This window comes from Tachypleus tridentatus, chromosome 11 (assembly GCF_004210375.1).
Source record: "Tachypleus tridentatus isolate NWPU-2018 chromosome 11, ASM421037v1, whole genome shotgun sequence".
Taxonomy (NCBI): Eukaryota; Metazoa; Arthropoda; class Merostomata; order Xiphosura; family Limulidae; genus Tachypleus; species Tachypleus tridentatus.
The window spans coordinates 8,239,629-8,265,298 of NC_134835.1; the positions used below are offsets into that span (position 1 = coordinate 8,239,629).

Sequence of the window (25,670 nt, forward strand, 5' to 3'; positions counted from 1 at the left end):
AGTTTAAAGAGATTGATTCATGTATCTGGGTGTGACAAGGCCTGGGAGTTAGTGCGCTCAACTCGCAATATGAGGGTCGCTAGTTCGAATCTCCCTCACAGAACTTACTCATCTTGTATGGTTGCCAACTGGACCAGCCATCCAAATGTAAAAATTCTTTGCTTCCAAATATCCGGACTCCACACTAGGTAGTAATGGCAATAGAATGTCTTTAAGTCTGTAGCCGCAAGGAAACCGAAGTCACATTCCTGGAGGACGGGGTGTGAGGCGAAGTAAACATAATTTGGATTCCATATTGAAGAATAATTTAAAATCCTGACATGAGATTTGCTTTTGATGACAAGTTAATTTGACACATCGGGTAATTTGCAGTAGGAGCTACTTGTGTAAAACATTACGAGGCTAATTTTTCACGTGACACAATGTCTTTTGAAACAAACATTTAACACCTTAAAGGACAGTGTTACTCAGATGTGTAGGCACAGGAAGTTGGCAGTGTGCCAATGTACCAGCTTCTAGGGCATATATGTAAACAGATGTATCTCTGCGTTACTCTCTATGTTACTACGTGTTTCCCATGGATAAAGTTACACCCAACAAAGTTTCTCTTCCTTTGTGCAGATTGTAAGCAAAATAAATTATAAAATTTATAGGGAGGAGACACGAGGTTTATGAACAATATGTAATAATATGTATAGTCCAAAGACTTTGTACTTTTAACTAAGATAGTTAAGATAAGTTCGTAAAATATCAAATTGGTTATTTTTTCCCCTAAAATAACCGTAACAAAAAGGCTTCAGTAAACAAACCCACCTATATATCATATTTATAACGAGTGTTGGGTACAACTTTTCTTAATATTTGGCAATTTTATGTGCTGTGTTAAATTTATAAAACCTCGAAATTCGATTTTGATTTTACAGTAAAAGTAATAATAACTTTATAAACGTTTCAGCTTGAATAGATGTTGGCTTTAGTGAGTGCACTCGATTCCCAACGTGTCAATCACTGGAAGGGGAGTTGTAAGTGATGGTCTTGCTTAATTTTCATTGGTAGAATAGTATATACTGTACAGACATGGTTTAGTAGAAAGATGTTGCGATAGGTTAACGTCAATTTATAATAAACCACTGTGGACTAATGACCAATTAAACTGTAGTGATGACCTGAAAACAGCCGTAATTATTTGATGGATTTCTGAACTTTTGTTAAGCTCATATAAGCTTTTCTCAGTACAGATACTTGTTAATGTAGTGGCTTTTAAATGTTCTTTTTCTGTCGTAACAAAGAAGTCTGTGTCTTTTTTATTATAAAAAATACCTAATTAGCAATGGAATAAGAATACTTTATTAAACAGAATAACTTCTGAATAAAAAGGAATCTATGACTCGAGTCTTTGAGAAACGTATATAGTATCAAACTGATAGAACTAATGTTATAATCACCTGCAGTTCTATTTCACTAATTCATTACTAGTTGTTTTTCTATACGCTAATGTTTCCTAGTAATATTTGCTATATCTGTGGAGAAAAAAAAACAAACAACAAAAAACTGTAATATTTGCCCACAAGCGTTAAGACTAAAATTACATGCGTATTAGATTAAATATTATACAGTACACTATTATGTTATGAATATTATTTTGCAATGCAGTACGGCCGTAAACTACTTAGTAGAAATGTGAAACGCAGAACTGAAGTTCCTTGTATAGAATATAACCGCTCATGCACTGTATTTCTGAAATATATCGAAACAGCTTATGTGCATGTAATGTTTGTTCTTATGAAACTTATATGTGGTTCCCATGCTGGACAGTGTTCATAACGTTCAACAGCTGTTATATTTAGTGTCAAAATACACCAGGAGTGGAGCTCATGAATTTAAAAAAAAAAAAAATTAAATGTAGCGTTGTTGACGCGAGTTTCCGAGATCTCATAACCCACCGAGGCATACTATATGGGTAAAAAACTAAAAAATTAAATACAGCCAAATTCTTATTTTATCTGAAACTTATGACTCTTCAGGTCATATTTACTTTATTGTGAATGAAAAACACACACATCTAGCTTGACCCAAGACCCCTATTTTGATGTATCTCAGAACGGGTGGTATGGGTACTAACACTTTTACTGATAAGCAGAGAACAACGTTTCGGGCCTGGCATGGCCATGTGGTTAAAGCACTCGACTCGTAATCCGAGGGTCGCGGGTTCGAAACCCTTCACACCAAACATGCTTGTTCTTTCAGCCGTGAAGGCGTTATAATGTGACAGTTAATCCCACTATTCGTTGGTAAAAGAGCAGCCGGTGGGTGATAATGACTAGCTGCCTTCCCTTTAGTCTTACACTGCTAAGTTAGCGGCTAGCGCAGATAGCCCTCGTGTAGCTAAGCGCGAAATTCAAACCAAACAACGTTTCGACCTTCCTTGGCCATCTTCAGGTTAACAAACTTTATTTTAAGTGGATTTCTCGTCATCAAGAATATCCCATTTTAAGTCTTTAGGCCATTACAGGAAGTGTTGCATCCCGTTAGCTGTAAATCTCAGCCATAGATATAAAGTATGGACATTAGCAGTGTTATGAGTGTCAAAATTGGATAATGAAAAGCCAGCGATCCTGTTTCTCACAGATGGATGAGACGCAGAAATACAATATTTTGTATGATTCTGTTTTGATTCTGACGTGTGGTTTAAATTATGTCTGCTGGCAATATTGGAGAGAGTCATGAATTCCGTTTTACCAAATGAAATTCCAACCGTAACTTGTTGTATGTCGATAAATTTGATGGGAAGGACATTTCATCATGATAACCTTCCATTTGATACGTCATAATAAGAATGTGCCTTGGCATGTATACATAAGGCCTAACTTGAATCCGGGTGAAACAGGTGTTGGACATTTAGAAATGTTTCCTCCGGGACCCCAAACCTGAGAATCGTTTTACAACAAGAGTGGCATATATTTCAATATACAAATGTACTAATGATTGGAGGGAATTATTGATAAAAAGCTGTGTCAACGTCTAATCCACGTGTGTACAAGTTCTCATTAATTTTGAAAAATTTCAATTCCGATGATTGGATTACAGATTTGTTTTTAAAATGAATATGCTTGTTCAAATTAACTTCATTTTAGTTTTAACTTACTTTGTCATTAATTTTACGCGTGTTTCAACTAGGTTAAATGTCGTTCTGCTGTCGGTGACTGTTTAATTATATACCTTGCCATCAACTAAATTAAACTCAACATACTAATTGTATCAACTTGTCGTCAAACTGTGAAACTCTGGAAAATAACACAAGACTGTGAATTCAAACTACATAAAAGTTGTTTTGGTTTTAATAACAGATTTTCTATAATTCAGCTTCGCAGCTTTTGAAAATATTGTCCATTTTTTATGTCACGTAAAGATTTTTTATAAATCGGGAAGAAAAAGCATTACTTAAATAACATTATTATTACCCTAATGAACACTTTTCATTACTATGTTTGTTAACAAAAATAAAAACGAACTAACTAAAATCGAATAACATCGATGTCAAACAAATAACATCCTCATTCATCTTGTTTTTTGGTGTTGTTTTAAATTACGTCTTTTAATCTCAAAATGGCATGTTGTGGTATTTCATGTATTGCATCTGTTGCATCTTGCTTCAACGACCAGCAATAATCAGCCATCATACTGATACCTCCTCATCATTTCCCTGATGTCTTGATGAAACAGCCATCATACTGATACCTCCTCGTCATTTCCCTGATGTCTTGATGAAACAGCCATCATACTGATACCTCCTCGTCATTTCCCTGATGTCTTGATGAAACAGCCATCATACTGATACCTCCTCGTCATTTCCCTGATGTCTTGATGAAACAGCCATCATACTGATACCTCCTCGTCATTTCCCTGATGTCTTGATGAAACGTTTTTTCCTTTTACTTCATTGACAGCATCAAGTTTCCAGGGAAATAGTCAGTACGTAACTGATAAAAATGATCTTTCTAGTTCATATAACAAATCATCTCTTTGAATTTATGAAGTATCTTATTGATAATATTTTGTTAATTTGGGTTCTTGTTGTTTCCTAAAACTTTGTCAATGACATCTTTAAAAGCAACCCACGCTTTTTTATTAACTGTCCTCATTGTCCTCTCAAACTGTTTATTTGAAGATAGTTTTCTAATCTGAAGGCCAACAAAAGAAAGAGCTGGAAATTACACACATAGATACTTGAAATCGTCGCCAGCTTTATCTGTAACATTTACCGAGTACTTCATCAAGGTCAGATTTACATGAAGTGGAGGTAATGAGACTTTCTTTATGTCAACCAAACTATCACAGTTGATGTTTTTCTATCCTGATATCATGCTGTATCTTCATAGCCATTACATCTTTATCCGGTGCTAATTTCATGCTATCTGTGTCATTCACACAAAAAAACATGGACATTTTATGTAACAAACTTGTTGACCCAGCAACATGCAAAGCAGTTTAAAGTCTTTACAAAGTAGCCAACCGTGTTTTTGGTATTTGATCTAATTAAGAAGTTTTAGATTTTCGTACATTTCCTTCAAGTGAACGGAATGAGCAATAGGAACCAGATGTGTTACCATTGTGAAGGAAACCAGCTTTTAAACATTTTATGGATAATCAATGAACAATCGCTACTCGCTTCATAGAATGCAGCTTCTAGCACTAGTATTAATTTAGTAATATTGTTAACCTGTTAACCTTCTTGTGAAAAGTTTAAAACTCTTTCTTAAGATTTCTGTACCAGTAAGATGATGTCCCTGGAGAAAGTGAGTTCTTGGCTCGAAATTTGGACACTAAGTATCTGAAGAATCCTTTAGGTGGTCCAAAGCTCTCATCAAATCATTAAGTTATCCTTCTGTGAAAAGTTGTGGTTCACCGGACGTTTCATGTTGAAAACAATCCCTATTATTGTTTCTATTAACATCAGATTCAGGTGAAACTGTATCAAGAGTAGGTACAATTACGTCAGGTCCATGGGCAACAGGTCTTATAGCAGATTGAAGACTCACATATTTGTTTTTTTGTTTCGAGCGTTGTAGCCTTGAACGTTAGATAAACAAAAAGAACATTTAGTTCCGTGGTTTCTAGGCTAACGGCACACCATTAGAATTACAAAAACAAATAGCTTTTTCTTATCTTTAGTCCATTATTTCGAATCTCTGAAACAAATAGTCCAAACTTCGTGTGGAGCCCATTTGTCTTAGTCCTCAAGTTTTATTTCGAAATACGTGTAATCCGCTTTTGTTTCATTACCACAAATTTTTCACAATATAACAGAATATGTTTGGATGATTTACACAACCTCTTGTTACCATAACGACGAAAAATAATATTCGAAAGAAAAAAAAATGTCAAAGGATACACACAAACAAATACTATTCAGATATGACACATCATGTGGCCCTTTAACCGTTAAAATACTAACGGTCTGTTTCTCATGAGTTATAGAACGATTGGTAAGACTCTCATATCGCAGTTGACCTGGAGAGACTTGTAGCCAGTGTCTGTCAACATTTTAAGTATAATAAAATATAACATGATTTCATTGAAAATTACACACTAACATAGAGGGAGCTGTAACATGTGATGGAGAAAAACAGATAGCATTTCACGATTCAGCTTACAGGAATTAGTGCAGAACATGAACATTTCAAAACAGTAAAACCATCGCAGGTCTGTGTATAAAGATGGTATTATCAAATATTTCTCATAACTTTACGTAAAGTTGACCAGAATTTAGTAATGTATTTTATAAATAATGTGTTTTTATAACTTTTTCTTTTTAGTCAAACACAATAAAATATTTCATTTTAAGTGTCAGTAATTATAAGAATTTCATAGTGAAATTAACAAAAAATGTTATGTCAACAACACTATATCTGCTATATCCTGTGCCTTGTGCTTAACATTAGGACTCGTGTTGGTGGTTAGGATACTTCTTAAAACTTTTGATATGTTTATCATTACTTTCCTTGAATAACAATGTTCACAAAATTATGTTCGTTATTTAAAAATAATAAATTGTCACCTAATCACTTTTAGTGTAAAGTCTTTCATGGGAGAGATGACTAACGCTAGTTCAATTTCACTAGCGTTTTCAAAATATTTAGGCTTGGCATGGTCAGGTGGTTAGGGCGCTCGACTCGTAACCTGAGAGTCGTGGGTTCGAAACCCCGTCACACAAAACATGCTCGCCCTTTCAGCCATGGGAGCGTTATAAAGTCACGACCACCCCACTATTCGTTGGTAAAAAGCTTGACAAGATGATGACTAGCTGTATTCCCTCTACTCTTACTCACTAAATTAGGGACAACTAGGGTTTGGCGGTGGGGGGGGGGGGTGATGACTAGTTGTATTCCCTCTACTCTTACACACTAAATTAGGGACAACTAGGGTAGGCAACCCTCATGTAGCTTTCCGCGAAAATTCAAAAACAAACAATCAGTCAAAATATTCAGATTTATTAAACAGTAACAAAATTCTCCTTTTTATAAAGATGAGGGTGAAGATGGCGCTTCGATAAACAAGAACTCGGATGAGTAAAAGCACTGATTTTTAACCCTCGGCTCATAAATCGATTCTTTGTTGTTTTGTTTTTCTTAAGTACAAACGTTTAGCTCATAATCCGTCATCTCTCGACCGATTTGGTATCTAATTACAGTGTTTTACTCAGAACGCCAAACCTTTTCGATTGATACATATGACCACACCCAAGGTCTCAGCTTAATTCATTGTAATCCTGCCTAAAGAAAATTTAATTTGAAATAGACTCATAGAGATCCTGATGAGTAATAAAGTGGAATCGGGTATACGTGCACATCAGGTTTTGTATTAATTTGCTATAATCCTGTCTGAAAGAATTTCTAGTGCCACAATAACCGAAGATTTCCTCTCGTTTATAATTACAATAAGGAGGCTCTATCATAATTTTGTGTGTAAAATATTATATCCAGTGTTTCCTTTTCTAAAGTTGTATACTCTAAAATGTTTATACTGTTTGGTATTAACTTCTTAGGTTAACTAAAATGTTTCTTTAGAAAGAATAAGGAAAACGTAACATGGATGCGTTTCTCTATGTAACATCTTACGTCTTGGCAAAACCATTCTAAATGCTCGTACAGTTCGGAAACTGACGTCACGTGTGAAACGATCTTTCCCTCTAAAAGTCACAAGCCTGCGCATGAATCACGTTTCTCTTACTTGGGAAGACTTCATTCCAGTGTGGCTTGTGTTTTATCGATTATTCCAGTTAATGAGGTTTGAAATTTCATGTTTGAGCACATATGGACCTTTCGTAATATGATGGCTAATGCCAGTTTAAACTGAAGAACCACGCGTGTTTCCCTGACAGAAAGAGGCATAGAATCACTTCTTCTGAAACTTAAATAGCAATCAATGACTTCATTGTTTAAAAAATGATTATATTGATATAAAAAAACACATGTATAGTTAGTGATAATTTTGTTCGTGACACACAAAAAAGCAACAGGAAACGCAAAAATAGTTTTTACTTACACAATTTTTTGTGTAGAAATATCTCTACAAAGCTGCATTAATCTAGTATTTCAATATATAAGTTATGTATACAAAAGAAACGACTGTTACTTTCACAAAAAAAGAATATAATTACGCAATTGTTAATTTAGTAAAACATATTAAACGTTTGAAATTTTGCCAAAAATAAAATTGCACAAAATATATTTACGATATTTGAACTTCTATTTGACCCTTTATCACAGACCGTACATAAAATTCCAATTTTTCTAAGTTCATACTGAAAGAATGACGTATGTAGTAACTTCAACGTTTCGTTATTTTTGTGTTAGTACGTAAATATTTATCGATATCCATGATTTTTTCTGACTTTCTTTTCAAGTCTAAGACGTTGGTAGAGATACACAAGTTGCAGATTTAACTCCGCAAAACCCAGTGGTATTAATTAGGTGTAATTCGGTTTTAAAGTATATGTGAGAACAATAATGATACTTGTCGTAAGACATTACTATTAGGACTAACTAATACATTGTAATAATTCACCGTCAGCTTGTAAAAGTCGTACACTATAACAGAAGACGTAAAATATTTTCTTTTTTGGTCTAATTTGTAACTAATATATAAAATTTATAAGTACACTGGTTTGATTTGCCTTATCGTATACCTTCCATAAAAAGAAACATTTTTAAGTTATTCATGAAAAACTGTTGTGGTACTCCTTATAAAAGTGCCCCTATTTTTCACTAAACTTTTCTGTAGATTTATAACAAAACTTTGTAGAAGTAATGGAATGAACAATCAACCATCTGATAAAAACAAGATAGTTTCACAGCAGATATTTAAAACCTAGCTCTCGGAATGGTTACTTGTAAAGAACACGTGGTAAAATACTGTTTTTTTATAATCATATGTAAATACTAGTATTTCAGATACATTATCTTGCAGCGGACATTAAAAATGAATGATGGACTTGATTCATTGATAACTTTAAGCAGTTGTTACATCAGTTAGGACCATGTAACATAATCAATCACTCAAAAATAGTGATTAAATCATTTAGTTTCATTAAAATAAGTAACAAATCAAAATTAGTGTTTCCAGTCAGTACTATTTTCAATTTATCCAACTGTCCAGTTTTTCTTGCAGTAATCAATTAGATGAATATAGGTGATTAGTGAGCTTGACAATTAATTTATTATCAGATTCCACTAATACCCAGCCCTGTTTATGTCTATCCTTGCACATCCACCCTTGACAAAAGTAAGACTTATAACCCACTTTTTATTTCTAAGAAAAATGTCTATTCCCCTATAACCTCCTGCTAATGACATTTCATTCTCTGGACCTAAAGCTTCTCTTCTCTCCAGAATATAGCACAAAGAAGCCAGAAGTGGTTATGGTATAAAACCTCAGAATTATCCTTATAAAATACAACAAACTCATCTCTTACTCATTTGTTTTCAAGTAACAGTAAGTTAAGCCACGAAATTATCTGTATAAGATAACCTTTATATCTTTGTGACCTTACTCTAAACTTTTGTTTTCTCCAGGAAGCTAACATCCTTTCTATTGTAATAAGATCAAAACTGTACACAGTGTTCCAGTGATTTAAAGAGAGAGAATAACCTCTTTATTAACTTCTAAATATTATGTATATAAATAAAAATAATATATTAGTGAGACAGGATTTCCCTTAGCTGAGTCTTTGTAGATATTATTATGTTTGATATACATTTTTGCTTACATCACTGTTATCTTTACATTTAACTGTAGAAAATGGTTGTCTTGTCTGTTTGAAAACAGTTATTCAGAAAAAATATTTAAGATTTGAATACAATACTAAAATATGTATAAATATGAGTCTGTCTCTATAAGTACATGACTTCTACATCACTGTTTAAAACACTATGTCATTGTAAGTATAACCATGTGGTAAGAGGTGAACTGTATTATTATATATTAATAGTACCCAAAACAATAGAAAGTAATATTTAAAATCATTGTAGCACTGATATCTATAATATTATTCTGTTCATTATTCGATCACAACAACATTGTAATAAATTTATTAACCTGCTCATTCGTATGAAAGAAAACTTGTTTTGATTTACACTGTTATCAACTTTTATTTAGAGGTCTGTATACAAGTAAGATAAATAGGTCTTGATTGGCAGGCAGTACAATAAGTAAGAGAAAATATAGCGAAAGAGGATCTTTTAGAATGCAATATTGTCTTCATGTAAGTTTACAGTAAAATAAATTAACCATTTTCATGCTTTCCTAGGCAGATAACATACAAAGCTTTTAACACATGCTTTATGTAAATATGTACTCTTAAGTCATGACAACACAATAATGTAACATACTCTAACAACTCTACACTTGTAGCTGGACAAAATATGAACTTAAACTTTTCTGCTTGGAGACTTGTAGCGAAACTATTAAGTCTACCAATCAGATGAAAGTAAGTACCAACAACCTAAGAAGTTGAACTGTTAAGTTTCTATAGTTTATTCAACTAATGAGAACACAGAGGTAGTTCAAACGTGAAAAGTAATGCTTTACGACAACTTCACACACAAATAAAGTTTATAATGAAGTTTAAAAATTGTATGTTTGATACTTATATTATTCTTCATTCCAAGTGTCATTGAAATTAAAAGTAATATTCCAGTTACCAATACTGTTTATCCACTGTGAGTAACTCAAAATCTTAAGACTACAAAACAGAAAACAGTTACTTCAATTTCAACGTTTGTTATCGTTCAGTAGAATATGTTATATAAAAGTCTATCACACACATCTCTAAACAAGGGCACTTGTTGTACTTAATAACTTAGTTTAAAATACATAACTGGAACATGAAAGCTAGTAACATATGATCAGGTTATCGTTGTCAGTATATTATTAACAATCATACACAATATAAGCTGAGTTTAAGTCCATAAGAAATATAATAAGGTAACATAAAGAATTTTTGTACCAAATCATTTATGAATGGAATTCCAGTTAAAGAAGTATTTTAAAAAAACGGTACAGTAATAGAGGCATCATAAAACTTTATTTATAAGGTTACAATATAAGTTTCTTTTGATATAAATCTCCCTTGATGGTAGTTCTCAATTGTGTTTCTTGTAGTAGTCCTTATTTTACAGGGTTATTTCTCAGGCTTCTATTGACTAGACAAACTGGGTCTGGTAGTATTGATGTTAGCTGATCATCATGTGTGGTTCTACATCCAGAATTTCTTGGTTACTAATCTCAGTTAGTTTGGGTTTGAAAGTGGGATTCATTGTGGTAGCAATTATAACTAATCCATTTACATATAGGCACAGTCCAGTACCAATTCGTTACCTAAAGGAAATGTCAGTAAATGATCATTGATCCATCAGAAGTGCTTAACAGTTGTGAGGCTAGAGTGGAAAGGTTGCATACACATTGTCAGTATCAAGATGTGAAGTTCATAAAGTTACATACTATCCATCTTAGACATGAGCCAGTCACACACTATGATGGCTGGTACTATAGCAAGGTTAAGCATGATTTCATTGTGTTCCACAATACACACATTCATGGATTTTACTTAAACTCTGTGCCTCTTACTTATTAATAAACATAATCGAGTCAGTGGTAACTTTGAAGTTCTTTCTTCAGAGGAAGACATAGGCAAAGCTGTATTCCTAATGTAATGCAGTACCAGCTCCAAGAATGTTTCAAAGATTTTGATGCATTATACTTATTGTAGGGCATTATTTATATTTAACACAGTCCTGCATAAATGGAAAAGTCATCTTATAATGCCTTTCTTTATCCAACCCAATCTACAGTACCAAATAACTGAAACTGTCTACTGCCTCAAAAGTACCTGTTCACATGTAGGAATACATCACCTCACATTATCACATTCTCTTTATTAAGGACAGTACAGAATCTTTCTGTATGTAGTATTTATCTGTTCATATGTAGTAATACATCACCTCACATTATCACATTCTCTTTATTAAGGACAGTACAGAACCTTTCTGTATGTAGTATTTATCTGTTCATATGTAGTAATACATCACCTCACATTATCACATTCTCTTTATGAAGGACAGTACAGAACCTTTCTGTATGTAATATTTATCTGTTCATATGTAGTAATACATCACCTACCATTATCACATTCTCTTTATGAAGGACTATACAGAACCTTTCTGTATGTAATATTTATCTGTTCATATGTAGTAATACATCACCTCACATTATCACATTCTCTTTATGAAGGACAGTACAGAACCTTTCTGTATGTAATATTTATCTGTTCATATGTAGTAATACATCACCTCACATTATCACATTTTCTTTATGATACAGTACAGAATCTTTCTGTATGTAGTATTTATCTGTTCATATGTAGTAATACATCACCTAACATTATCACATTCTCTTTATGAAGGACAGTACAGAACCTTTCTGTATGTAGTATTTATCTGTTCATATGTAGTAATACATCACCTACCATTATCACATTCTCTTTATGAAGGACTATACAGAACCTTTCTGTATGTAATATTTATCTGTTCATATGTAGTAATACATCACCTACCATTATCACATTCTCTTTATCAGTACAGAACCTTTCTGTATGTAGTATTTATCTGTTCATATGTAGTAATACATCACCTACCATTATCACATTCTCTTTATGAAGGACTATACAGAACCTTTCTGTATGTAGTATTTATCTGTTCATATGTAGTAATACATCACCTCACATTATCACATTCTCTTTATGAAGGACAGTACAGAACCTTTCTGTATGTAATATTTATCTGTTCATATGTAGTAATACATCACCTACCATTATCACATTCTCTTTATGAAGGACAGTACAGAACCTTTCTGTATGTAATATTTATCTGTTCATATGTAGTAATACATCACCTAACATTATCACATTCTCTTTATGATACTATACAGAACCTTTCTGTATGTAATATTTATCTGTTCATATGTAGTAATGCATCACCTAACATTATCACATTCTCTTTATGAAGGACAGTACAGAACCTTTCTGTATGTAATATTTATCTGTTCATATGTAGTAATACATCACCTAACATTATCACATTCTCTTTATGAGACTATACAGAACCTTTCTGTATGTGGTATTTATCTGTTCATATGTAGTAATACATCACCTAACATTATCACATTCTCTTTATGATACTATACAGAACCTTTCTGTATGTAATATTTATCTGTTCATATGTAGTAATACATCACCTAACATTATCACATTCTCTTTATGATACTATACAGAACCTTTCTGTATGTAATATTTATCTGTTCATATGTAGTAATGCATCACCTAACATTATCACATTCTCTTTATGAAGGACAGTACAGAACCTTTCTGTATGTAGTATTTATCTGTTCATATGTAGTAATACATCACCTCACATTATCACATTCTCTTTATGATACTATACAGAACCTTTCTGTATGTAGTATTTATCTGTTCATATGTAGTAATACATCACCTAACATTATCACATTCTCTTTATGAGACTATACAGAACCTTTCTGTATGTAGTATTTATCTGTTCATATGTAGTAATACATCACCTCACATTATCACATTGTTTTTATGAGACTATACAGAACCTTTCTGTATGTAGTATTTATCTGTTCATATGTAGGAATACATCACCTCACATTATCACATTCTCTTTATGAAGGACAGGACAGAACTTTTCTGTATGTGGTATTTATCTGTTCATATGTAGTAATACATCACCTCACATTATCACATTCTCTTTATGAAGGACAGTACAGAATCTTTCTGTATGTAGTATTTATCTGTTCATATGTAGTAATACATCACCTCACATTATCACATTCTCTTTGTGAAGAGTTATATCATATTTTCCTATATTACAATAACTAATTACAAAGTTTAGAAGCTCTGTTTGCTTTGTTATTTTTTTCCACTGCTCTTGAGTGATCTCTACATTTGCCATGTTTCAAGTCGAGAAATTTAAGTGGCTACCTATAGATAATGCATTACATTTACTAATATATAAAAATAACCAATCGCTCTCTCAGCAACATGTGGAGCTTTCAGAACTTTCCATCAACAAAAGTATGCAGACATGTTGCTCTAAACTGGTTTTGTAAATCTATGTTTAAATGAATATACATTAGAACTGTTTAGGTATTTGGTGATGTACAAGTTACGTTGTCACAGTATGGCTGTCCTTTTTACTCCCAAAGAAGAATAGTCAACTATTTGAAAATGTTCCAATTTCTGGCCTGTTACAAACTTACTAGATATGTGTGCAGATCCTTTGTTCTAATTCTTTCATCATGGCTAATATTAAATACAATATCTCCAAAGCTATGCCCCATATTTATATGTTAATTACAAGCTTCATTTTAAATCGTACTTTTCGATTTGGTATTGACATATATATTTTCATTACTATGTACAAAATGTATACTTTTCACACCTTTATAATGTTGTGACAAGATCATAAGTCTGATTTATCACTTTGTGATTTTTATAACAAAAGATAAGTTCATTAGTTTCTAATGCTTCACCACATTTAAACTGTTGTACTATACATACAAAGAGCATTTCAGATAAAAAATTTTTCTTCCACATCTAGTCCATCTGATGAATTCTGGAACTGAAGTAAAGGGCTCTTGCGGAGGACCAAAGATTGACCAGAAATGCTTTTTTTTTAAACATTTCTGATTTGAAATTCAAAGTGAACAAATTTAGAGAAACTAATTAAATAAAAAGTAGTTTATGTGATTTTTATCATAAATATATTAGTCCTCCTGGAATCTTCATCTAACTGGCATTGAGGGTGTTTCAAATGGAACTAATTAGTATTGTATTGACCGAACTTCCTTGATAACATACGAACGAATTGTCCATTTCTCAACCTTGTGATTAACTTTTTAAAAATATGTAGAACTGGACTTCTATGTTAATTTTTGAGTGTAAAATTATGTACTTTTTTCAGTTTGTACTAACTTCAGTGACATCTAAAATGTTAAAATTATTTATTGCATTCAACTAGTTTTTTCAAAATGGCTGAATATTGGTTACATTGTATGCTAGAAGAGAGGAGGGGTGTAACTAAAGATCAGAGACAAACATAACAGGAATGTACATTTTTTTTGTTTAGACAGCAGTATGTATAACCAGAAATTAAAATAAAAAATATTTTTGTTGCCTTACTATTTAAATATTTAAGCTTTTCTAGCTCTACTTTAAATACTTTGAAAACTAAATGTGGTTTATTTACATAGAAGTGTATTTATAGCAATATTAGTGGTATTGGTAAGTTCTGCGATTTCCCTTCTTACACTTCTTTGACCACTATTCCATGCAGTGTACTTAAGGCTGCTTTAAGTCTAGTACAGGCCCAGGAACTAATGTGTTTTTAAGATCCCATTGATGGAATTGTTTGTATATTTCACAAATTTTTCAAAGTTGATAGAGCTCCTAAAGATTTGGGGTTCTTATGTTGTAGCCTCATCATCTCTCACACCAATCAAGCATTATTTATTACCATATTTTCTGTATAATGTAGCTAGGAAACAGGTTCAGTGACCACAGTAGCAGGGAAACTTTCATGTGAACAGTTCCATAGCATTACAGAACACCTGTTTAAGAGTGTGAGAAAGAAATATTACTTATCCTTTAAATATCCCTGTGCTGTCCACTGTTCTGTTGTGTGTGGTTATTGGCAGTGAATCTTCTACTCACAAGGCTTCAACATGTCTGTTTCACAGGCTAAACTGACATTAAGCTTATCCGTTTTAAGAATACCAGTCCAGGGAACAAGGTCAACAATCGTTATCTTGCATCATGTAGAGAGGATAATACTAGTGGATAGCTTTACATGATCTCTTCCAGCACTTTGAGACTTAATTCATGGGTGAGATAGCTGTGCACATTTTTTGTATGTGTGTGTGTGTTCAGTGGACAAGGAAGTTCATTAGAGTTTTGGTAATTTCAACATAAACCAGAAATTACATGTCCACACATGTATATTAATACCAGTAATGTTGTGACAAAATTGACTACTCCACTGACCAAGCAGAATTAGCTGTTTCTAATAAGTTATTAACAGTATTCAACATGAAGCCTGCTAATCCAAATCAAACTGAGATGCTTTACTGTATTGTCTTGAGCACTTTTCATTTTAATGTGTTTTATTCATTTTGGAGGAGATTTGGTGGTCATTACCACTGCTAAAACAGTGGTTTACAACATCTAGGACAGTTCATTTGTGACAGAGGAATGCATATCAGGCTGCTACTTTGCTATGACTCTAGTAAACAAGATTTTTCCTTGCCATTTCTTAGAAGGTGGAAAGGCTCATCTGCTTTATAAAAGTAGAATTTAAGTGGCTCAAGAGAGGTTTTCTTAGTGAGGTTGATCTTGCAATGTTTTTTCTCTTATGGTGCATACCAAATGTGGGGTTTTGCTTCTTCCCTCACATTTACCCCTCTTCAACACGAGATGTCTAGTTGATACATACAACCTTGGAATCAGAAAGAACTTTACCCAGCTGGGCTGACTATAATTAGTGTTGTCCATCTGCCATAACCATCCAGTCTTCTTGGTACAGTTGATTCGTTTTGGGACTATAAGAAGGCAGATCTGCTGGTCAAAGCAGGTCATATCCTGGGGAGAATGAGACTTGTGATAATCTCCTACTGGAATTACCTTCCAATACTACCATGGTTGTTGAAAGATATAGTAATTTTTCACAGAAAGGCTAAATAAAAAAAACTTAAAATTGGCAGACTCATAGGGACATAAGTGCATAAATTATTTTAAAAGTAGAAAGCATTTCTCAGATTTAATTAACTAATTTCTTTATGTCACACCTAAATAAAACACACTAGTCCACCATTGAATGAGACAGTGCAGCTGTAAATTCGTCGTGTGTAATCTTTTGTTAATTCATCATGTGTTTCTTGAGAACCAAGCAATACGTTATATTCGTTCCACTCCCGTGCTATATGAAATATTTACAGGGTTTCCGTTTTCACTTTTGAATATCTATGTACATATTTTATTTTGGGGATTTCTGTGATACATGACCAGTGTATAAATAGCGCCCCTTGATTTTTAGAACACCAGATGGCCGTGTTTTAGGCAGAAATTTGTAACAGCCTGACTCAGAAACAAAAACTTTCAGTTAGTACAGTACTAATGGTGTGTATCAGTTGTTTGTCATCTGTCAACGTTATCTTGATACATCAGAAGAATGGCGTGATGTTAACCTAACGTCATGAAAAGTTTCAATGAAAGTGTTTGTTGTGTTACTTTTAATGATAGTGGTGTAAATATACATTTATGGATCTGCATCAACACATGCGTTATGCTTAATATTACGAACTTTTGTGTGCTCCAAGAAAAACAAAATTTCAATATCACTGGTAAAGTTTAGTGAGACTATGTTTTATATATTTCATTTTTCTTATTAGCCTTTTGAATCACGGTTTATAATTTTATTTCAGTTACTATTATTTGTATTTAATAAACACTTTTCAATACTGTTTAACACGTTCAGTTTATAAATATTTTACTAGTTTGTCAACAGAGTTGGAAAATCGACTTCATAAGTAATACGTAGTAAGCGCACATTTTAATACATTCGTTTAGAAAGTGTAGGCCCAGCATGGCCATGTGGTTAAGGACGCTCGACTTGCAATCTGAGAATCGCGGAATCGAATCCCTGTCATATCAAAGATGCTCACCCTTTCAGCCGTTATTATATTAATGATCAATCCCACTATTCGTTGGTAAAAGACGTTGGCGGTGGGTAGTGATGATTAGCTACCTGCTATCTAATGTTACACTTCTGAATTAGGCCCTACTAGCGCAGATAGCCCTCGTGTAGCTTTGTGCGAAATTTAAAAAAAATATACAAGTGTTTATGTGTCCTTACAGCAAAGCCACATCGGGCTATCTGCTGAGCCCTCCGAGGGGAATCTAACCCCTGATTTTAGCGTCCTAAATCTGTAGACTTACCGCTACACAAGCGGGGGGGATAAAATACAAAGTGTAGAAAAACAATTAAACCAACAGTTTAATTTTCCCTCACAAATTTTAGTGATGGTATTGTTATAATAAAAAAAGTTAGTTGTCTTTTTACCGATTACATACTTGGTAACATCGCGGAAGTACATTATACAAAAAATATAATTAGCTATAACACAATGCAGCACGTTTTTATAACACCATTCAGATACTAAAGAGCAGGAGGTCATACGTAACTTGTGAAATTCTAGGCAAAGCCTGTAAACATGTACGTGATCAGGGGCGTAGATCCTGGGGCGATGAAGGGTATAATCCCCCCCTTCATTGTAGGTGGGGGTATGGTGCATACAATTATCCCCCCCCCCTACAGTTTGGTCTGTTGAATTGTTTTATTGCATCACAGGCCTACAAATTGTGTGTTTGTTCTTGTGATTCTCGTGTTCTTACCAATCGAATTACATAATTAGGCCTAGATGTAGGCTTTTTCAGTTGCCGAAATGTACATCTTTAATATAGGCGTGCTTCTAAGCTTTTTGATCTAAGCGATAGTTCGTAAGTATCAGTCAGTAGGCCTAAGTATACATGCAAGTATCGTGGCAACAAGATTACTCTGTGACTGCATGTTCACAGCTTTCAGGTTCATGTAATCAGAGATTACCAATTTGCAAATTGAACAATTCATATAAGTGGTTGCAAAAATCGTTTCCCCCATCGGATGTAAAAAATCTACGCCCCTGTACGTGATACTATGAAAACTTTAGTACAGTAAGTCATAACTCTAGAGAAATTAATTAAAGTTAGAAGCTCACACCCGTGGCTCGAGACGCCTGGTAAACGATATAAATGATAATAAAGAAGTTTTTAGTATTTAATAATAATATTCAGCTTTATGTAAGTATAAAATAAGTTTACAGGTTCTCGGAGTGAAACTTTCTTATATTAAACATTACGTACCTTAAGTTAAGGGTTATCAAAAGACGTTCAGATACACCATGTATCATGTTTAAGATTTGTATGTGTTGATATGCACATGGAACATAGTATAGATTGACGTATTTAATGCCCCCTCCATGACTCAGTGGCAAGACTAAAGACTAATCACGATAAAAATGAGGCTCCGATACCTCCGATCAACACAAAAATAATATTGTTAATTATAAATTAATGGCTGCTTAATATTACTGCGTAAATGATGAAGTTTAATAAATTTGAAGTCTTCGTGAATGGGTAATTTTAATAAAAGCCTTAAAACCAAACGGTTAAAATTGGTTAAACTTTGGGTCACACTATTACCGACATTTTGAAATGTTTTTGATAGTTTATCCAGATTAAATATCTGTAAGTCATACTGACTTTAAAAAAATTCTCTAATATAATTTTCTGTAATGGACCGGCATGGCCAGTTGGTTAAGGCACTCGACTCGTAAGCTGAAGGTAACGGGCTTGAATCCTCATCATGCGAAATATGCTCACCCTTTCAGCCGTGGGAGCAATATAATCTGAAGATCAATCCCACTATTCGTTGGTAAAAGAGTAATCCAACAGTTGGCAGTGGGTGATGATGACTAGCTGCTTTTCTCTAGTCGTATACTGCAAAATTAGGGACGGATAACGCAGATAGCCTTTGCGTAGCTTTGCGCGAAATGAAAAGCAAACCAAAAACCATTTCGTGTAATAAGAAATATATTTTTATCTTGAGATTCTCAACGGCATTTGATATTTAGAATTCTTAATTTTGATAAAAGAACATATAAAGATTAGTAAAGAATTGGAATAATAATTTATTTAATTTATTCAACTTTATGTTAATCATTATTACCCAACTGAGTATAGCGCTTCTTTTAGGTTGAAGCCTTATTATTAATAACAGAAAATACATAGTTATCTTATATGTAAATTTATTTACATTAAATAACGATGTTTAGGCCAGGCCAGATATAATTGTTAAAGATTTAACCCCGAGTGCGCTCCGCATTTTGAGGTTGTAGGTGCGTTATAAGAATGGAAGTCAAATCACACTTTTTGGTCAGATAAATGTAGTCAGACAGTTGGCAATATATATTGTTTAGACTAATTTAATTAGTTCAAAATTAAGAATAGACCTTTGTGTAATTACATTATGAATGTAACGATTCATTGTTAAGATCCACCAATGAAACTATTTATTATAGCACGTATTTAGTGAAATTAAACCTCATTGGTGTAAAAGTAATCGTGTAATAAAATTTTCATTAAATAATGACCCTAGAACTCAAAGTATCTAATGTTCACTGCTTTCTAGGGTTACAGTGTCGGTTTATTGTAAACTTTTTGTTATTTTTGTTTTATTTATTACTGTTATTTTAATTTAATCGGTTTTTTTAATTTACGAGTCTTGCTCTACATTTGTAAGTGTAAAATATTTGCGAAATAGATTACACATTCGTTTTTTTTATTTTTAGTATGGAAAAGTTATTGTTTATTATTATTATTCAACATCAAATCCGCCAGATGACACTAGTAGTTATTATTATTATTTTTTTTTTTGTAGGATTGCACGCTAGTTAAATCTACAAAGTTGGACAAAAAGTGGGTTATCGGACAGGTGTTGTGCCTGTACAGAAATACAAAGTATGATTTTTATTGCATTCAACGTACACTCAGACATGGGCACAGTTTTCATATTGCCTGTGTTTGTTGAAATATAACAAAAGTTTAATCAAAATATCATTAAATTTCTAAGTGCATTATTGAAAGAACCTTGTGTCGAATGATTGCCTTCCGTTCGTTCAGGTAGGTACATTTATAACTCTGAAAATAATCATGAAATAACAATTAGGGTTATAAATATATACAACACACAGTACTTTATCAATAATGTTTTACTTCTATTAGAAAATTAATGCGTCTTAAGTTTCAACCAACAAAGAGTTCTCTTCTGGATAAAAGTTGCTTCATGATTGTAGTGCCTTGATTAAAGAGTATTTAGGTGTTAGAAATGCTATTTGCTGCAGGGTTATTTATACCTATGCATGCTCTGTTTAAATCTTATCAACCTATGAAAAGCAGCATCGTTTATGTAAATTGGGACGTGATTTTTCACGTATGCTATTTCGACCGTTTCTTTTCTAATAAATTTTAATATATAGTTTTAATGTTAAGAATTATATGACAAGTTATATTTATTAAAGTGAGATCTAATTTGTCTCTAAAATTCACTCAAGTGAATTAGTGTTTATTAGTTACGAACTGAAAACAATATGTGTATATATAGTTTGGGATGGCTGTTGGCTGCTCAGTATCTACTTAAAGTAACGTGTTTAAGTACTCCTAATGTTTATCACATTTACAATTGTGTATGAAACGAAGATTTTCAGTTGAGCCAATCTCACGAAGAAACTAAGAAGGAACTAATTTATTGCGTGGAAGAGATTCCCATATTTTTGTAACAACGTAACCCTTTATTATCTGTATTTTAACTGTGACAGAACGTATACAATAATTGTTTTGTGTGGTGTTGATTTACCAACACATTCTATTTCTTTTCTAAAACATTTCTGTCGATGTGGCGTAACACCAGTATTAAAAAAAAATATATGGTTTTGTAAATATATTCTAAGAAAACTAAAATGAAAAGTACATTTTCCTTACCCAAAATACTGTAGACATTGTTTCAAAACTTTGTTTTTCTTATTGTACATTCCACTTTTCGATATGCTAATCTTGTGTAAGTTTGACATTTAAATAGCCTGTTCAGTAAATAGTCGTTTTTTTTTTCTAGAATGTATCGTAAATAATGACATCGTCATCTTTACTTAGGCATCAGAATGCTGGAAGTGGAGACATTTAGATCAATGGCATCTCCATCATCAACAGCCTCGACCCCAGGAGTCGTGCGCCGACACAGAACTCGTCTGTCCAGTGTTCCACTGGTTGATCTTAGGTATTGATGCAGTTTCTTGATGTGCGCGAGCGGCTTGAAACAAGTTCATAGTCTAGGCCATTTTTAATTTTTTTCTCATCTACAGAGGTTGTCAGATATGTATTTTATAGACTTCAACTTAAAACGAATTTTAAACCTTTATGGTACGCTTGAGTAGTTCTCAAAAGTTATTTTCAAACACGTTACTAGCTTGTTTTTAGCTTTACATCTTGCATGAGGATTTATAATGGATTTTCACCTCGTTTTGTGTAAACAACATTTTTTTTTCTTTTTTTGCACAAATTACTTCCTGGGAGAAAAGGAAGGGTCCGTTAATTCATATACTAAAATAATATAAATATAGAATTTTTGTGTAAACAAAAATTATCCCTAACGCATGTATAAGAATAAAGCTGAAACTCGACGTGATTCGTATAAATACCTAAATATACTTTTCTCACGTTCTAACTCAGTAAAAGTAAATAGTTTCGATTGTTTGTTAAAATTTAGATATAGTTCAGTTTGGGGACAGATGCTTTCAACTGAGCAATCTGTAGCAAAGGTATGCAATGCAATTTTAACTTGAATTAGAGCACGTAACCAAGAATCAGTTAATAAATATTACAGTATTTTTACCTGATTACTGACGTTTTAATCCTAAATGTTTCTGCTTATATTAATTGCCCAAATTACCTGACGAACATTTTAAAGTTTCCTTTATGAAACACAATTTAACATGTGTCATCGTTAAAAAAATTTCCCAATGAGAGAGTTACTGCTTGCCATGTGTGTATATTATATAAATTCTGTGAATGATCTCGTGTATATGTATTAATATTTGACAAAGTTGATGAGTTGTTAAAACCTGTACACTATGAACTGGATTACTTCTGATGTACCTGTTATTTTTTAACCTGCCATTTTATAAAGAGCTATACAATTGTTGCAATCTTTAATCGATGAATTAAAACACGAGTCACGTATATTTATTTTTTATCAAACCGTTTTATTCAGTTATTAACGAAGAATTAAATTTGTGAAAGATTAGGTTTGAGTTTAAGAGAGTTATGTTTTTATTTCATTTAAAATATTGTGTAATTTTAAATATAAAACACACTCACTGTCACCTCGCATACTGAGTGTGTGTGTTTGTTTGGTAAAGAATGGGAAAGCGTGGTACACGTTTCCGTCCGTTGAAGTGATTTAACATTACATGATGTAATATAATGAACCACGTTTTCATATACTTATTTTTTCTTTGAATTCAATAACTAATAGCGTTTTTGTTTTGTTGTTTTTAAATTTCAAAGCACACTTTATATTACCATTGACTTTGATTTCTATAGAGGTGAAAAGGCCATACATTTCAAACAAATAAAAATAACTCAGTCAGTCGTATCAATTTATGTCTCCTGCCAACAGGATAATCGTAAGTGTTTAATTACGATGACCAGTGAGTAACCTCAGTAATTTCCAAGAAGTCTTAGTTAAAATGAAACTGTCAAAGTTGAGTAACCCGACACATTTTGATGTCCATAAGAAAGCACATTTACGGTTGTTTTGTAGCTTAAATTTGAAATGAACCTAAGAAAATTAATCATGTCTGTTTTTAATCTGTTTGTGTATTCAATGCATGAATATACTTCAAGTCCAGACTTGACGCATGCGTTAAATACCCCTACTTTATTAGAAAAATTTCTTGTGTATCTTTCCAGTCGGGCCCCCCAGTGGCTCAGCGGTATGTCTGCGGACTTACAACGCAGGTTTCGATACCCGTGGTGGGCAGAGCACAGATAGCCCATTGTGTAGCTTTGTGCTTAATTCAAAACAACAACTTTCCAGTCGAAAGATTAAAAAAAAAACGAACATATTTTAAATGATACAAACAGTACTTGTTTCTTCAAGCACTCAACTGTGACAATAAGGCAGTAGCTGTAATTAACACATCCAAGTTTTATAGAATGGTTTGGATCGAACAAAACTTGTATAATTGTAAGTTCTCGAAATTACCATAGCGAATAATATTTTGATTTATTTAAAAAGCACAGATAGAAGTTAAAATGGCTTGAATATATATTTCATATTACTAATATGGAAAGTTGATGTCTGCTATTTGTAATAACGTAATTAAATCAACAGAAATACAGTATCATAGGTATTGTGTAAAAATATGTATTTTAGCGTACTCGAAAGTAAATACAGTGTTTTTCGACAAAAACGTGTTGGTGCATGTGATGCGTTTCGCCCAATAGGTAGTTATTGTGTTTTCTTTTGAACTAAATTATATTTGATAAATTAACTGACAAAGATCTGTTACTGAAGTAAGAATGTTATATCACAGAAATCCCGACGAGAAACACTATGATGGAGGGATTATCTCTCGTAGTCACCCAACAGCTATTGGCACTCAACAGTTCGACAGCGGCCATCTTAAAGTATATCCCAGAACCAGGGTAAGTTCATCGTTCAGTTGTTGATAAATGACGATTTGTTTTCTTTGTAATGTTATACTGTTGCGTTCATTTATCCAAACACTATATGTATTTTATGTATTAAAGTTCACTGAACGTTCGGAATTTGCTTTAAACAAGCAGTCAGGCAGGTTTCTTTTCTGAAACTAATCGCAGTCAAAATATAAATTCTAGTTTTCTTGAAGCGGCGTTTTAGTTGTACTAAAATATCCATTTTCAAAAAGTAAGTAATGTAATATTTACCGATACACAGTCAGTGAACAGACAGAACTCCTGAGACACACGCATCTACAGTACAGATAGATTTGAGAGAATAAATACATTTAATTAGACGTTTACGTCTAATGACGACTGAAAATGTTACTAAACCAACATAGAGTTAATTACCAGTATTGTTCTCACAGAATTAATTACCAGTATTGTTCTCACAGAATTAATTACCAGTATTGTTCTCACAGAGTTAATTACCACTATTGTTCTCACAGAGTTAATTACCAGTATTGTTATCACAGAGTTAATTACCGCTATTGTTCTCACAGAGTTAATTACCAGTATTGTTCTCACAGGGTTAATTACCGCTATTGTTCTCACAGAGTTAATTACCAGTATTGTTCTCACGGCATTTTAAAATTATTCAAAGTTTCATTAGAAGACGACTAGTTTCATTGTATAGGGTAATGACCGTTGTATATAGAAAACATGACTTTGTATTTTTAGGAGAGGATAGCTTGACTTTTCGTTTAGTTCAATTGTTTACCAAACGTGTTCAAGTATGTGGAAGCAATTTTATATTTCGATGCATGTCACTTCAGTTCGTCTATTACGTCACTTTAGAAAACAGTGAAAGAACCACGTGTATGCTTTAATAGTGGCAGTGTTAAACGTTACTACATAAATAATGACACCAGTAGCGTTTTGTGTGTGAATCTTTGATCAGTATTCAATTCATGTTTCGTCAGCAAATGTTTTCAATACAACTCATGTTACAAATGTCAAAACATTATAAATATTTACTAGACTGCATATAATTATCTTTCTTATCACTCCTAGGCCCGACATGGCCAGGTGATTAAAGCTCCCTCTCGCAATCTGAGGGTCGCCAGTTCGAATCCCCGTTACACCAAACATGCTCGCCCTTTCAGCCGTGGGGGCGTTATAAGTGATGTTCAATTCCACTATTCGTTAGTAAAAGAGTTGAGGGTGGGTAGTGATGATTCACTGTCTTCTCTCTACTTTTACAATGTTAAAATAGGGGCGGGTAACTCGGGTAGCCCTCGTATAGCTTTGCAAGAAATTCAAGAAGACACAAACTTATCACACCAGTGCGAGACCGAAACCTAGGATCTAATCTGAGATTGAACAAGCATGTAGAATGCCGTATAACAGTAGAATTAAACGTAAATAGATCGTGTCTTTCTCACAAACGAGATTACGTAATCACATATACAGATAATGGGTAGATGATATTAATTTGTGTATTCATCTAAAACTATTGTGAAGAAAAAAACAATTGTTTTTACTGTTTAATTGTATAAAAAATGATAACATTTAGAATTAACTGTATATAATAGTGTTTATCATTGAAAGGGAAAGACATCTTAGTCAAGAAATAGGAAACCATCAAGTTCTTTGCACCTTTATTTTTAATTTTCCAAATAATTTATTTGTTTTTAACATTTTATTATTCCTGCTTGTAGTTTACGTTTAGCCATTTTTGATT

The 25,670-nt window shown here is 33.0% G+C and overlaps 1 protein-coding gene across 4 annotated transcripts in view; it reads left to right on the plus strand.

Annotated features, from left to right (window-relative positions):
• LOC143231655 (uncharacterized) overlaps positions 1 to 25,670 on the plus strand; it is a 163,880-nt gene that overhangs the window by 50,234 nt on the left and 87,976 nt on the right. For 3 of the 4 annotated variants that reach the window (XM_076466208.1, XM_076466210.1, XM_076466207.1), the window contains 2 exons: positions 21,377 to 21,500; positions 23,821 to 23,932. In XM_076466208.1, the coding sequence (XP_076322323.1) occupies positions 21,385 to 21,500; positions 23,821 to 23,932 (228 nt within the window). In that variant the 5' untranslated portion in view covers positions 21,377 to 21,384. Of the gene's footprint in view, positions 1 to 20,108; positions 20,351 to 21,376; positions 21,501 to 23,820; positions 23,933 to 25,670 lie in introns of all 4 variants that reach the window. The other variant, XM_076466209.1, reaches the window with a different exon arrangement.